Below are 15,091 nucleotides of genomic sequence, written 5' to 3' on the forward strand. Positions count from 1 at the left end.
TTTTTTGATTTTCAAGACAGGGTTTCTCTGTAGCTTTTGGTTCCTGTACTGGAACTAGCTCTTGTAGACCAGGCTGGCCTCGAACCCTCAGAGATCCCCCTGCCTCTGCCTCCCAAGTGCTGGGATTAAAGGCGTGCACCACCACCGCCTGGCTTTTAGTTCTTGATCATTAGAATTTCTTTGGCTTTTGTTTGTTTGCTTTCTTGTTTGCCTTTACTAATGAAGAATCACTTCCTTTTCCTCTTTGTTCAAAGTTTTTGAAATTCTTTTGCTTTTCTTATACTCTGTTTATTGTTTAACTTGAGACCCTTGAAAACCCTCTGGTCATAGAATGACAAAACACCTGTCAGAAACAACATATATGGAGAGGGCTTGATTCTGGGTCATGGTTTCAGGTGCATCTTATGAATTATATATATATAATATATATACAAATAGTACATTCTAAATATATATATATATATATATTTAGAATGTACTATTTGTAGTCTATATGAGGAAAATGCATATATTTACTGCCTTGAGTCCTCCCAGAAGTATGGTGGATAATTAGTTATTCATGCTATTTTAAAAGTTCTTTACTAAAACCTATCATTTTCTCCATGTAACACTAGACATATTATACTGGAGATATCTCTGGTAATGTTAACTCAAGATTATGAGAACCTTGAGTACATCGGATGTATTAGTTACTCATCTCATAGTTTGTGGGTTACTGCTAATTTCTTAGGTATTTTAAAAATTATTTTATCAATTATTTAAAATCAATTTCCTCTTTGTTATTATATGCTCTCAAATTATTTTTCTTTTTTCACATTTTCTCAAGAATCTTTTTTATAAAAAATCATGTATGTGTACTATATTGAAATCATCCCCTGTCTCCATCTTGCATCTTGTCCCCCAGGTCCCTCCCATTTTCATTTAATCATTACTTTTACACACACACACACACGCACACACACACGCACACACACACGCACACACACACACACATATGCAGTATAACATGTTGAGTTGATGAGTTGATTTGGGGTTACTCATATGTATATGTTTTCAGTAGTGATGACTAGGTATTAGATAACCAATTAGGAGCCTAGACTTGGAGAAAACTGATCTTTCTCAGCAGTCATTAATTGCCTGTAGGTCTTCATGTAGAGTTTAGCCTTGTGGTATTTATCCAATCCACTTCAGAATGTCAACTGGTATTGACATTATTTAAGTGTGGGTAGCACCAAACACTTGGCAGGACATTGTTGGTTGTATACAAGTGGGAAAGTGAGCTGAAACTCAGATGACATGCATTAATTCATTGCTCTCTACTAAGGATTATGGATTCGATGTTGCTAACTCCTTCAAGCTAGCTTGCTACCTTGATTTCTTCAAAATTATAGACTATGGCCTCTATTTCTTCTCCATCTTCATTAAGGTGCTTTGTGAGGGTATTTAATGACAGCAGCATGAAGGAAACTAAGATAGCCTTGTTATTAGGAGTATCTTTTAAATTACAACTAATACAGTAATGCACAGAGATAGTAGAAGAGTGACATTTGTTTATCTTTCCAAGAGATGAAACTTGTGATGTAAACATTCAGCTATTTTGGTAGATTCATGATTAGCTTCCAGTTCTTAAAAACTGCCAATCTACCAAAAATTAATATTTCCTTTCCTATTCTATTCTTTTTCTAATTTGAAAAGTGTAACAACATAGATCACAAATATTCACAGAACTATATAATATGATAAGAATGAATTATAACTAAATGAAAATAACAAATATTTTCTCTGGTGAAAAGTGCACAGACTAAGCTGAGGTATTCACAATGGTCATTATTGCTTGCTTGGAGTGTACATTGTTCCCAGGTATTGGACTCTAGAAGAGTCTTGATCTTCTTGAAGAGTAGCATGTTGTTGTGTTCATTATGTCCTCATTACAGAAAATACTTCTGCACATCAGAAACGCAATCCCTTTCTTTTGATGATTCTTCCTTATGGCTGGGACTGAAAAGAGTGGAATGTGTCACTCATTGCATGCACACTTCATAGTAAAATTGCAACTACCTGACATTCTGATTTTAATGTTATTAGATTTTTGTGTGTGCTACATTTTATCTAATGTTCATGCTAAAATGTCCTTGTGTTCATATAACTTACTGTGTCTAGTTAATCAAAAGAGACCTGAATATAGTAGCCCCTAATAATGTATTGACCGCCTTTGTACTGCTGGTCCTACATATACTGACCATCAAACTACATGTTGAGTTGAAGCTTTGTATCCTTTGGTGCCCCAATGGCATCATGACGTTGACTAATGGCTTTGCCCACTCCACGATGTGGGGTAACCATCATGACTGTACCATTTGATAAAACTTTTCTTTGGACTGGCTTCCTTAATAACTGAATTTAGCATGATAAAAGTAAATTGAAACAAATCACAAAACTCTCTCATTTAGGAAGCTGATACGTTCCTTGTTCAATACCAAAAGCAACAGTTATTGAAATATTATAGAACACCTGTATTTATTCTTCCCCTTTAGATTTCTCTCTGGTGCAGAAAAAGGTTCTAGTGTCCATAAGGATTAACAAGTTTGTTTGAAAGATATTAAAAGCTTTAATAACAAAGTAGTTCTCTATATATAATAGTAAGATTAAATTGGCATTTGAGATATATTTTCAAGTAACAGTATTTAGAAGGAAGTTAGGGCTGGAACTGTGACTTAGCAGTTATGGGCACTTGTTCTTGCAGAAATTCTATGCTCCTCTCCAAGCACAAAGATTGGGCAGCTCAGAACTGCCTGTAACCATAGCTTTACATAAGCCAACACCTTTTCCTGGCCTTAATAGATAGTTATAAATTGTGAACAAACAGCCCATTTCTAGAAAGTCTTACAGAATGTTTTTTATAGCTTTTCTTTTGTGTTCCAGGTGACAACACTTGTCAACACAAGCAACAAAGGTCCATCGGGTAAAAAGAAAGGGAGATCAAAGAAAGCCCATGTTTTGGCAGCATCTGTGGAACAAGCTACACAGAACTTCCTGGAAAAGGGGGAACAGATTGCTAAGGAGAGTCAAGACCTCAAAGAAGAGTTGGTGGCTGCTGTAGAGGATGTGCGGAAGCAAGGTAGGTGGAATAATACAGTATAGTTGCTGAGGCTTGCTGTGGAAATAGGATGTTGTTCTTTAGAATAAGAAGAATATTTCACTTTGTTTGCTCTCTGCACATGATGTTCGCAATGTTTGCGGGATTAGTTGCACAAATATTTTGATGTTGAAGTGTGGGCATGACTCCAAATACCACGTTTTGGCTCTTATTTAGAAATCTTCCTATTTCTTGCCCTTGGTAGACGGAAACAGATTCTCAGTCAAACTCACACCTTGGTATGGATTTGGAAGACACTGCCTATATAAAATGACTGAATATTCTGAACTTTTAGGAGGATAAGAGAGAAAAATGCAAAAGCATGTAGAATTATATTTTTAGTCCATGACTTTTCTCACACATCTAGCTAGTTAGCATACAGTTTATTTAACATTTTGAAAATTTTTATTTGCAATCAAATACATGTAACATAAAAATAACATCTAAACTGATTTTAGGGTTCATTCATAGTTTAGTGTTGGTAGGTCTATGCACAACCTTGAGAAACTTATTGCTCGGTTTTTTTCACTTTAGAAAAGTAAAGCTGTCTACATTTATTCAGTTACCCATATGCTCTCCACAAAAGTCTCCATGAATCACTCTTCATCTGTTTGATAACTCTTGATATTTCACAGAAGTGAGATCCTGCAGTATGTCATTTTCTGGCTGGCTTATTTCATTAAGTACAGTGTCTTCAATAACCATACACACTGTGGAAGATGCCACAATTGTAGTTTTCCATAAATAAATGATAGTCCATTCAATATATGTCCACAGACTTTTGATTGGGCTTCACTATTTTGCCCTTGTGAACAAAATAACTACTTAAATAAATAAACATGTATATTATGGTTAACTTTAATTATCAATTTGACGCCACTTAAAATCACTCAGATGAAGGGACTCAAGAGTATCCATACAGTTGATGCTTTGTAGGGGATTGTCTCAACTAAATTTATGGATGTGGAAAGACGAAGCTATCTGGAGGCAGCGCCATTCCCCAGGCAAGGTGTCCTGAACCGTTTGAACATAGAAGTGACATTCTTTCTGACCACACTCTTAGTCAATGGAAGCATATATCAAACTATCTGTTGGATACTGATTTATATGTCTAAGGGAATGCTTCATTAAATACTTGTTGAATGGATGAGTCATCTATTTATACTCTTTGTGCATTCTTACTATTTTTTGCTGGTCATAGATGAATGTTTAGTATCTTAAATGAAAAACCTTCTTTCTTTTCATGCAAGCACACATTTTATCCATTTCTTGTTTATGTGATATACAGATTTGTGTGCATATTTTTGCAAGTTTGCAGACACACATGTGCTTCATATCTATTTTACTGGAGCACAATTTTGATGTGGGGAATCAACCTTTTGATTTTCCACTTTACTCAATGAGACAGGATCCCTCAATCAAACTTGGGGTATGCCGATATAGCCAATCTTTCTTACCAACTTTCTCTGTGTAACCCTTGTCTCCAGTGTCTAAGGCTACAATTATAGGAAGAATACCACAATCACCCAAAATTTACATGGATTTCTGGCAATCAGAACTCCAGTACTCACGGTTTTGTGGCAAGAGCTTTAACCGCTGAGCTGTCTTCCCAGATGCTGACTGTGCTTCATACCACTGTTCTATTGGATTCCTCCTAAAAGCTAACTTCATTTATGTGACACTAATCCAAATTGCTACTTCTTCTGGACATATTGAATGTTTCACATTCCACCTTATGTGAACAGAGCACGAATGTATACGTGTCCCAAAATTATGAATGCCTCCAGGTTTTGAAATGCACTTGAAAGTTAAAAGTTTTCTGAATTATGGTTAGACGCTTGCTTGTCTTCATGCATCTGTGCCCTAGATAATTACCTTTTGCTGCTGTTTTCTTATGTATATTAATGTGCACATGTAAAATATGTAAGGTGTGCTCTGTTTGACAACTGTTTGCACCTGTGAAGCCCTGCATGTTCTCAAGATACTTAACAAATTTATAGTGGAGAGTTTTGGTCTCTCTACTTCTTTAAGCATCTGTCTTCTTTAATAAATTTTCCTGCTTAGTTTCAGTAGCAACCCCTTAGGTTTTCTTTATTTTTTCTTTCTTCTTCTGAGTTGCAGTCTTTGGAGCTTGATGTTTGGTTGTCATGAACTTATATGAAGGTTATATGAAATGGTTTATTGTAGCTCCAATAGAATAATCAATTGGCTAGATTTCCCTTGTGCTGTGATAAAACAAGATTTTAATTTAGGACAGCTTACAGCGGTTGCTGTTCTGAGAATAGTTGAGGATTACTTTGTGTTTCCATCTTTCCTTACAGATGCTTAGGAGTAAACTGTATGAAACCGTGTGGTCATGTTTTTTCCCCCGAACAATTTAACGTTCAAATGCCCCTTACTGTAACTAGTAAAAGTCAAATTACTAAAAATCTTTATCAAATCTCCTCCTTTAGTATCCTTGATTTTCGATACCTTCCTTACACTCTAGATGCTTCGCAACTGTCAGAGTGGGACAATTTCCAGGCAATGGAGTTCACAAGCTCTGATTCTGCTACTATACCTGCAGATTATAAATTCTCCTCTCTGACATTTTCCAGTGACAACTCAGCTTTCTTCACTGTGCGATCTCTGTAGCCCATCTGGCTTCAGCCAGTTTTCATAATGCCTCTTTACTTAGGCTTTTGTGAACAGTGTAAAGCCTGTGCTGATTTTCAGAGTGATCAGAGGAAAGAAACTCATGAGAAAAAGGTGTAAATGAGGGCGGGAAAATTATTTATTTGACTTTTAAAGTACAGTGTCCTGCATTCCATCAAAGAAATTTATGTTTTTATTAACATAGAACATAAAAATCATGTAACCATCTGCATTTGGAGGTAATAGTTTCTTTTAAAGTGTTTTTTTTAGTATACATGGCTTATTTATTTAATAATATATAGGTGGAACAAATTTATCAGCTTTATTATTGCATAGAAAAATTCTCCTTCCTGAATCCTGCCTGCCTTTCCCCCTTCTCTCTCAGGCTATTTCTTCCACTTCTTCCTCTTCTCCCTCTTTCCTTTCTTCTCCCCCGTCCTTTTTTCTCACTTTCTATTTCAGTCCCTCTAGTGTTGAAATTGGTTTCAAGATTTTGCCCAAACTAAGCAAATGATTTACCTCTGACCTTCAGTCCTCAGCCTTGTTCACACATGTTCAAATAAAATCTTCAAAACATCATCACTTTTTTCCGGCATAAAGAGAAACAAGGAGGTTTGCATGTTCATTTTTAGATTTATTGTATAGAGGCATTTAATTTTGTTTATTTATAGCTTATGGATGCTTGTGGTTTTAATTATCTGTTCTATTAAGGTCATATATAAAATTGCACATTTAAAATACGTTTACTACATGTTATCATTGTTAAATTTAGTGTTGTTTAAATTTATTTATTATTACCTGAAAACTTACTATCTTTTTAAATCTAGGTTGCATACCTGATGTTGAAAAGTGCTCAGAATGCATGATAACTATCATTTTGCCCTAGAGTTTTCTGCAGAAAACTTGTAATTTCAAATTACCATCTGTAGAGGATTCCTTGTAAAGGGCTATGATAATGTATACATGAGGAACACATATCAAATATACATTTTCAAAATTTATATTCCTATATTCAAAACCTAGAATTCTGCTAACCTATACCTGAATGAAGATAAGATGTCCAAATGTTTATAATTGCAAGGCTAGGTTTTAACTTCATCATCATAGGGACTATACTGTCTAGCCAGGTGCTTAATACTTTAATACATAGTGAGTGTTGGTGAGGGCAGAGGCTGTCTTGGCTATCTTTTAAATGCTGGGACAGAATGCCACGACCAAGACAACTTATAAAAGAACATGATTATTTTGGGGCTCATGGTTTCAAATGGTTAGTCCGTGACTGTTATTGGTGGGGATCATGTGGGCAGGCAGGTAGGCATGGCGCTAGACAAGTAGCTGAAAACTCACATCTCCATCTACAAGCACAAAGCCATGAGAGATGCTGGGTTTGGCACCAGCTTTTGAAACTACAAAGCCCATCCCCAGTGATAACAGCATCTCCAGAAAGGTCATACCTTCTGATCATTATCAAACTGGTGCATTCAAATATATGAGCCTACAGGGGCCATTTTCATTCAAACCTACAAAGACATTTTCAAAAAAAAAGAGTAGGTATTTAGAACCTTGGTTAAGATTTCAAATTCTAACATTACTTGGACAAATAGCTAAATAACAGATTAAATCACTCAAGTATGTTTAGAGTCAGTGTCTCCAGTTTTGACTGTGTTTACCCTGAGTGGGTGTTTTCACTAAAAGAGGTCAAAGGTGTTTTAAAAACTTAAGTGTCTTTCAGTTGAGATGGTTCCGCAGGTAAAACATCTGCCAACTGGTCTGGGACACACATGGTAGAAGGAGTTCCTCAAGTGCACCTTAGTACTCTGGTGCATTCATGCAGACACAGGCACACACACACACACACACACACACACACACACACACACACGTACGTACATAAGGTAGGAAAAAAAGGAAAGAAAAGGGAAGGAAGGAAAGAAAGCAAAAACATAAATGCCACAATAGATTTGTAAGTGGTGATTTGTTGACTTCATCTGTATCTTTGCAAATTGCTGTTCTACCTGATTTTCCTTTTCTTCCTCTTGGTGAGCCAATGAGTAAAGTTGTAGTTGCTTACAGAAGAGTGATTGAGGGGCTATTTACAGAGGCATAGGCAACTTACCAATGGCCACACCCCTGAATAAAATAACTTTCCCTCTCCCAGTAACCATGAGCCAGTAGACCTCATCTTCTTTTTTTAAATTAATTAATTTATTTATTAAAAATTTCCACCTCCTCCCATTCTCCCATTACCTCCCCCTCCCCCCACTCTCCCTCTCCCTTGCTCTCCAGTCCTAAAAGAAGTCAGGGTGCCCTGCCCTGTGGGAAATCCAAGGCCCCCCCTCCATCCACGTCTAGGAAGGTGTGCATCCAAACAGATTAGGCTCCCCAAAAGCCAGTACATGCAACAGAATCAAAATCCAGTGTCATCATTGGCTTCTCAGTCTGCCCTCATTGTCAGCCACATTCAGAGAGTCTGGTTTGATCGCATGCTCGTTCAGACCCAGTCCAGCTGGCCTTGGTGAACTCCCATTAGATCAGTCCCACCATCTCCGTGGGTGGATGCGCCCCTCGCAGTCCTGACTTCCTTGTTCATGTTCTCCCTCCTTCTTCATCTGGACCTTGGGAGCTCAGTCCAGTGCTCCAAATGGGACCTCATCTTCTTCCTATTAATTAACAAACCTGAGTCATTTCCAGCAGGTTGGTGAAGCAACAAGTTAGCATCCAGTGGTCTTTCTGAGAACTGTCTCTGCATGAGTCAGAAGTGGTGGGACTTTTATGTAGACCCTGAAAGTCACAAGAGAGTAGAAGTGTACATATGAACCACACATAACAAAACTTTTTAAAAGCAGAGAACACAGACACAGTTATAATCACACCCCTAAATAGAAGCACCCAGAAATATTAAAGCATAAAAGGTGTTTACCACCAAGACCTTCCTAAACTGAAAGCACATCTCCAAGTTTGGTTAGTATTAGAATAATCTGAGAGGCTTTTAAAATCTTAACATCACTTTCTTGTCAGAGAAATCAGATTCCTGGAGTATGACTATCAATGTTTTAAGCTCAACATTTGATGTTTCTGTACAAATTATTTCTGAGCAAATGGACCAAATTTCTGATTCTGTATCATGTGCACATAGATGATGGATAGATCCTGTTAGCTGGAGAAACAAGTGATTGATGCTTAGTGTACATGTCTCTCAAGAGTGCCTGTTTTTTCTTAAATTAAATATTTGAATAAGTTTACATCATTTTCTGAAGCAAGGTTTATATCTCAACGGTATTTTGCAAAGCTTCCAACTTTGTAGTTTACTTAGATATAGGTACATAAAACTTATATGGAAAAATCAATATCATACTTTATATTAAAGTATAATACATTGGTAATGTCTTATGATGGAGGGTTTCTCATTCATGATGTACTGCAGCACTCAGAAAATGTGTAAGAAGATATTTAGTAGTCTAGTCTATGAGGCAGTTAGGTAGTAAAGAAGTTTCAGATAGAAGAAAGGTAATGAATGAAATTAAAAAGTAAAATGTTGTGGTAACTGTAAATACTTATTGAAGATTTGTGAGGAATAGTGCAGGGAGGATTTCAAGTCTTTACCGAAGGCTGTGGATAAGTGAGAATTGACGGAGAAGCCCTGATCTGATGAGCAGTTTTATATGCAGGTAAAATTTCAACTATACTGAGATGGTGGGGAGCATCAAGACTGAGCAAGTTTGGCAACTAAGATTATTACTGTACACAACATAGTGGGAAAAAGGGGGAGATACGGAGGGAGGGAGGGAGGGAGGGAGGGAGGAAGACTGAAGCTGATAGTAACTAGTTGTTACCTCCAGAGGGGTGTGTTGAAAGATTAACATGCTAAATGTGGTGGTTTCAATAACAATTGCCCCCTTAAACTCACATATTTGAATGCTTAGGGGTGTCTTTAGGAGATATGGCCTTATTGAAGTAGTTTTGGCCTTGTCGGGAAGTATGTCACTGCAGGTGAGTGGGCTCTGAGATTTCATAAGGCCAAACCGGGCCCAGAAGAAACACTCTCTCTTCCTGTTGCTTGCTGACTGATGTGGAACTCTCAGCTACCTCTTCAGCACCATGTCTGCCTGTGTGCTTCCATACTTCCCTTCGTGATGATAATGGACTAAACCTCTGAACTTTAAGCCAGACCCAATTAATTTTTTTCTTTTAAAAGATTTTCAATGTTCATGGTATATCTTCATAGCAATAGAACTTTGACCAATGCATCAAGTTTGTGAAAAACTGCCAGAATCAGAAAACACCTGGTTCAGACACATGGTCTACTTGTAGTTACCACAGTAAATAAAGCTAAACAAAAGCACAGTGCTTTCATCACCCATGACTGTGGTGGGAGCCATGGAAGAGGTACAGAAAACAGTGTTACGAGCATTGACTAAAGCAGTCAATGCATTTTCCATCTATTTGAAAGGAAGTAAGAGTGAACATTTGCTCATGTATGGGCTGCAGGCAACATGACTGGGAAATTATAAGGGACAGCAGGACCAGAGTTGAAACCAGTTTGCTTTCAGACATTGATAAATGAGGAGCCCTCCCTAGCAGATGGTGATGCTGTGGGGATGGGATGTTGGCAAAACAAGGAAATTTGGAAGTCTCTGAAGTTGATAAATGAATGTCTCAGAGATATGACATTCCCTTGAGTAAGTGTGTTAGATCATGAAGAGGAAAGGGATGAAGATACAGTTGGGAAGCATACCCACATTGGAAATTGAAGATGGGATATAAATAAATTAAAAAGGGAAAGCTGCCAAAAAAGACAATCAGTAGAGTGGTAAAATCTGAAGAAACAGAACTCTTTTTTTTTTTTTTTTGGCTTTTCAAGACAAAATTTCTCTGTGTAGCTAGGGAATAGGACTCTTAATAACAGTGGCAGTGATCCACCTGTTGGGATGCTGTCAGCATGTCATATTTTTCTGACACAGAAGACTATGAACAGTTTAGATTTATGCAAGAAATGTCGCATCTATTACATTTAAAATTGAATTTTCCTAAAGACTCTAGTCAAAAAAGAAGGCATGTGGGGAATAGAGCAGGGAGCTTGAGAATGCCAGAGAGGGGGTTGGGAGGGAAGAAAACAGGAGGTAGGTGCTATAAAATGATAGTAGGTGGTGCAATAATTGAGCTCTGGCCGGGCGATGGCGCACGCCTTTAATCCCAGCACTCGGAAGGCAGAGGCAAGTGGATTTCTGTGAGTTCAAGACCAGCCTGGTCTATAGAGCTAGTTCCAGGACAGGCTCCAAAGCCACAGAGAAACCCTGTCTCGAAAAAGCAAAAAGAAAAAAAAATAATTGAGCTCTGCAGGAAAGCTAAGTAAACCTGCCTCTATCACTCTTGAAGTATTTACTGTACTTGGTTCCTTTTGTCCCTGTAGATAGTTTGGGACATAGATGAGTTACTATGTATCTTTTGGGGAGTAATATAATGCTTTTTACACAGTGGCTTTTAATAGATGCATTGATTAATTACCAAGGGATAGCAGAAAAGCAATAAAAGAATAATAGAAAAACATTAAGAGAAAAACATTGAGTATAATTGTTTTCTTGTTTATGTTTTATAGCCTAAATCAGAAAGAGATAGAAAAGCCATAACTATAAACAGAAAGAGAAAGAGCTCAAGTGGTAGTAACATGAATGCATAAGTTATGTGTCTTTACATGAAAATCAACTAAAAAGGACAAAGCCTAAAGAGATCTTACAGCAGTCAGGGAGGTAGTTCAGTAGGTATCCACCACACACGTAAGGCTGGACTCAATGGCACTCTTCTATAATCTCAGAGCTACTAGGACAAGATGCAACAGGAGACAGAAGAATCCCTGGAGACTCACAGCCTGCTAGGCGATATAAGTAGTGGCAAATATCAAACGTGTAAATGATAATCACAACCTGAGATTTGTCTTTGACTTCCACACATAAATACATATCAGTGTGAACTCATACACAAATGTCCAAACATCATACATATACCCAAGTGTTTTATAGAATAAATGAATTGTATTCATCAGAATTTAATTATTTTGAACAATGAGAGAGATGAGTTTAATAGGCAATAGTTAGTATTTGGAGAGGTTTAATAGCATTTGTTTGATGTTAGCAAATGTTTAACTCTCCCATTTGATCTCATTCTTTTTAATTTACTTAAAAAACTGGTACTATCTCTGTCGTGTTTCGCCGCCTGGTGTTCCGACCGCCCTATCATACAACAAAAGTATATGCTCAACTATGTTCATAGCAGCATTGTTTGTAATAGCCAGAACCTGGAAACAACCTAGATGCCCTTCAATAGAAGAATGGATGAAGAAAGTATGGAATATATACACATTAGAGTACTACTCAGCAGTAAAAAACAAGGAATTCTTGAAGTTTGCATACAAATGGATGGAAATAGAAAACACTATCCTGAGTGAGGTAAGCCAGACCCAAAAAGAGGAACATGGGATGTACTCACTCATATTTGGTTTCTAGCCATAAATAAAGGACAGTAAGCTTATAATTCACGATCCTAGAGAAGCTAAATAAGAAGGTGAATCCAAAGACAAACATATAGGCATCCCCCTGAATATTAACCTTCATAAGGCGATGAAAGGAGACAGAGACCCACATTGGAGCACCGGACAGAAATCTCAAGGTCCAAATCAGGAGCAGAAGGAGGGGGAGCACGAGCAAGGAACTCAGGACCGCGAGGGGTACACCCACACACTGAGACAATGGGGATGATCTTTCGGGAATTCACCAAGACCAGCTGGCCTGGGTCTGAAAAAGCATGGGATAAAACCGGACTTACATATCAGACAATGAGGACTACTGAGAACTCAAGAACAATGGCAATGGGTTTTTGATCCTACTGCACATACTGGCTTTGGGGGAGCCTAGGCAGTTTGGATGCTCAACTTACTAAACCTGGATGGAGGTGGGCGGTCCTTGGACTTCCCACAGGTCAGGGAACCCTGATTGCTCTTCAAGCAGATGAGGGAGAGGGACTTGATCGGGGGAGGGGGAGGGAAATGGGAGGCGGTGGCGGGGAGGAGGCAGAAATCCTTAATAAATAAATAAATTAAAAAAAACAAAAAAACTGGTACTATTACTTCCTTGTGCATAGTAGGAAAGATAAATTTATAACACTTTTAATTATCAATGTCTAATAATCTTTTGTTTCTTCAATATGTAGCAACATCTAGAATTTCTTAAATTTGAAGTAGATTCAAAAACTGTGCTTTGAATAATGAAAGTCATTGTTCTTATTATTCTTTTCAATGATAAATTAACTTGGTGATTCAACACAGCCTCTGGTTCTATACTTAAGTGGTTAGAAAAGTACAACTTCCCCTTGGCCTTCAATTATTTATTTCTACTTCCTCTGAAGCCCAGGAACAGTGTCCTGGATTTCCTACCTTCAATTCAAACTCAGCATTCTTATTGACCACTCTCTATCTGGAAAATTACAAATCAAAAGCATTAAGAAATTTCTCTGACATCAACAGGGTGCTGAGTCATATGTGACTGTGACCCCACATTAATGGTGAAATTTTGGTTCAAAGTAACAGAGGTGCAGGTGAAAAAAGTGGTGTCTCCATGGAGCCAGTTTCTGAAACAAGTGGATGGCAAAACATTTCATCAGTTCTGCTGAATCCCTTGGCTTTTCTCTAGTTTGAACTAACCTCCTAGATGAACTGATAGATCGATGCCAAATAGCTATCTAATTAATTTTTACCCAGTCAACATGTGTTTAATGACAGTTAACCAATGGGCGACATCATAGGATGCAAATTAGAAGAAGGGAGAAAGAAGCCCTTTATAACCTCGGGAAGATTCAAGACTGCAGACTCATCACTTGTTAACGCTGTGTCACCTCTGGTTTGTGGGCTGTTGATGGAATGGGTGGTTCCAGTGAAATTCCCCTTGATACCATTCCTGTGGCCTGGATAGCTGAGAGCAGCTCAGAACCCAGTATAGGAGGTTCCAGTATCACATGGTTCTTTAATTCCACCTCCAATTTTGCAAAAAAGTTTAAATCACCCATTTGGAAGGAGGTGTCCTACCTCTAACTGCAGTTTCTACGGGATGGGCATTTCTGAGGAAGTTCTCAGAAATGGTGTAGTGTCGAGATGATGTTGTTCTTTCTCATGTTGCTTTTCTCTATGTTTTCAGCTTCTACTTTTAATACTCTCAATGCTGGTAAGGACCCTTGGCTTTATTCTCTGTGTTCTTTGACTGCTCTCTTGGTCAAGTGCCCTTGTGGGTATAGTGCATTCCAGTGTCTAGAATGTACTTAAAAGGAAGTGGTGTGAGATTGCCTCCCTTTTGTGATGGGAGTGCAGATTCCACTCCACTAAGTTCATTTCTTTGAACTTACATTTTACTACATATAAATCATTTGTTTATTTTTTAAACTAGCCTACTCAAATATAGTATCTTGAGAAATTTTTATGAGATTGGTCATGAAATGCCTGTTACATGAAATAGCACACATAGTGCTTTGCACATAACCTGTGCGTATCTCCCTTCAATGTTTAGATCCTTTTTACATCATTTATGATGCCCAATACACTGTAAGTCATGGTTAGGCTATATTATTTGGGGGAATAATGACAATAAAAAGGATTGCGCACGTTCATTACACTTTAAGTCATTGTTGTGCTGTATTATTTGGAGCTAATAATGACAATATAAAGGGTTTTACATGCTCAGTACAAGTATAACAATCTTCTCAAATGTTTTTCAATAGTTGAATCCACAGATTCTAAAGCTTCAAATATGGAGTGCCAACATTAATATAAGAAGTGACCATGTGTGGGAGCCTAGGACAGACACTGAAGCTGGGATGACAGGTGGCTCCTTCTTCAGAGTGGGGACCCTCAGATGCTCCACTATAGCCATGCAAACCTGAAGCTGCCTGTTTACAGACTCCTCCTTTTTTCCCATAGAATCTCCTTGTTGCAGCTTTCAGCCTGTGTCAAAATACCTAGGATGAGACAGAGGATGTGTATAAAAATTAAGTCCTCAACTTCAAAATGAACTTGTATTGAGAGGCCATAGACATATTTACTTCTGGATAGTGGCCCAAGTGGGTTCTAAGGTTCCAGTGTTTAACAGTCACAATAGCCAGCATTTAATACACACCTGTAAATGCCACCTTTTATTCAAGATAATTTAAAAATTCATTTATTTTTGTTGTTTGAGAATTCCATACATGAATATGATGTGTTTTTTTAATGCCACTTGTAATTAATTTAAACTTCTCTCTCTCTCTCTCTCTCTCTCTCTCTCTCTCTCTCTCTCTCTCTCT

The 15,091-nt window shown here is 37.8% G+C and overlaps 1 protein-coding gene across 3 annotated transcripts in view; it reads left to right on the forward strand.

Annotated features, from left to right (window-relative positions):
• Ctnna2 (catenin alpha 2) overlaps window positions 1-15,091 on the forward strand; it is a 1,150,887-nt gene that overhangs the window by 234,313 nt on the left and 901,483 nt on the right. For all 3 annotated transcript variants that reach the window (XM_026787990.1, XM_013352850.2, XM_026787991.1), the window contains exon 3: window positions 2,923-3,118. In XM_026787990.1, coding sequence (XP_026643791.1) covers window positions 2,923-3,118 — 196 coding nt within the window. The remainder of the gene's footprint in view (window positions 1-2,922; window positions 3,119-15,091) is intronic.

This window comes from Microtus ochrogaster (genome assembly GCF_000317375.1).
Source record: "Microtus ochrogaster isolate Prairie Vole_2 chromosome 14 unlocalized genomic scaffold, MicOch1.0 chr14_random_3, whole genome shotgun sequence".
Classification (NCBI taxonomy): domain Eukaryota; kingdom Metazoa; phylum Chordata; class Mammalia; order Rodentia; family Cricetidae; genus Microtus; species Microtus ochrogaster.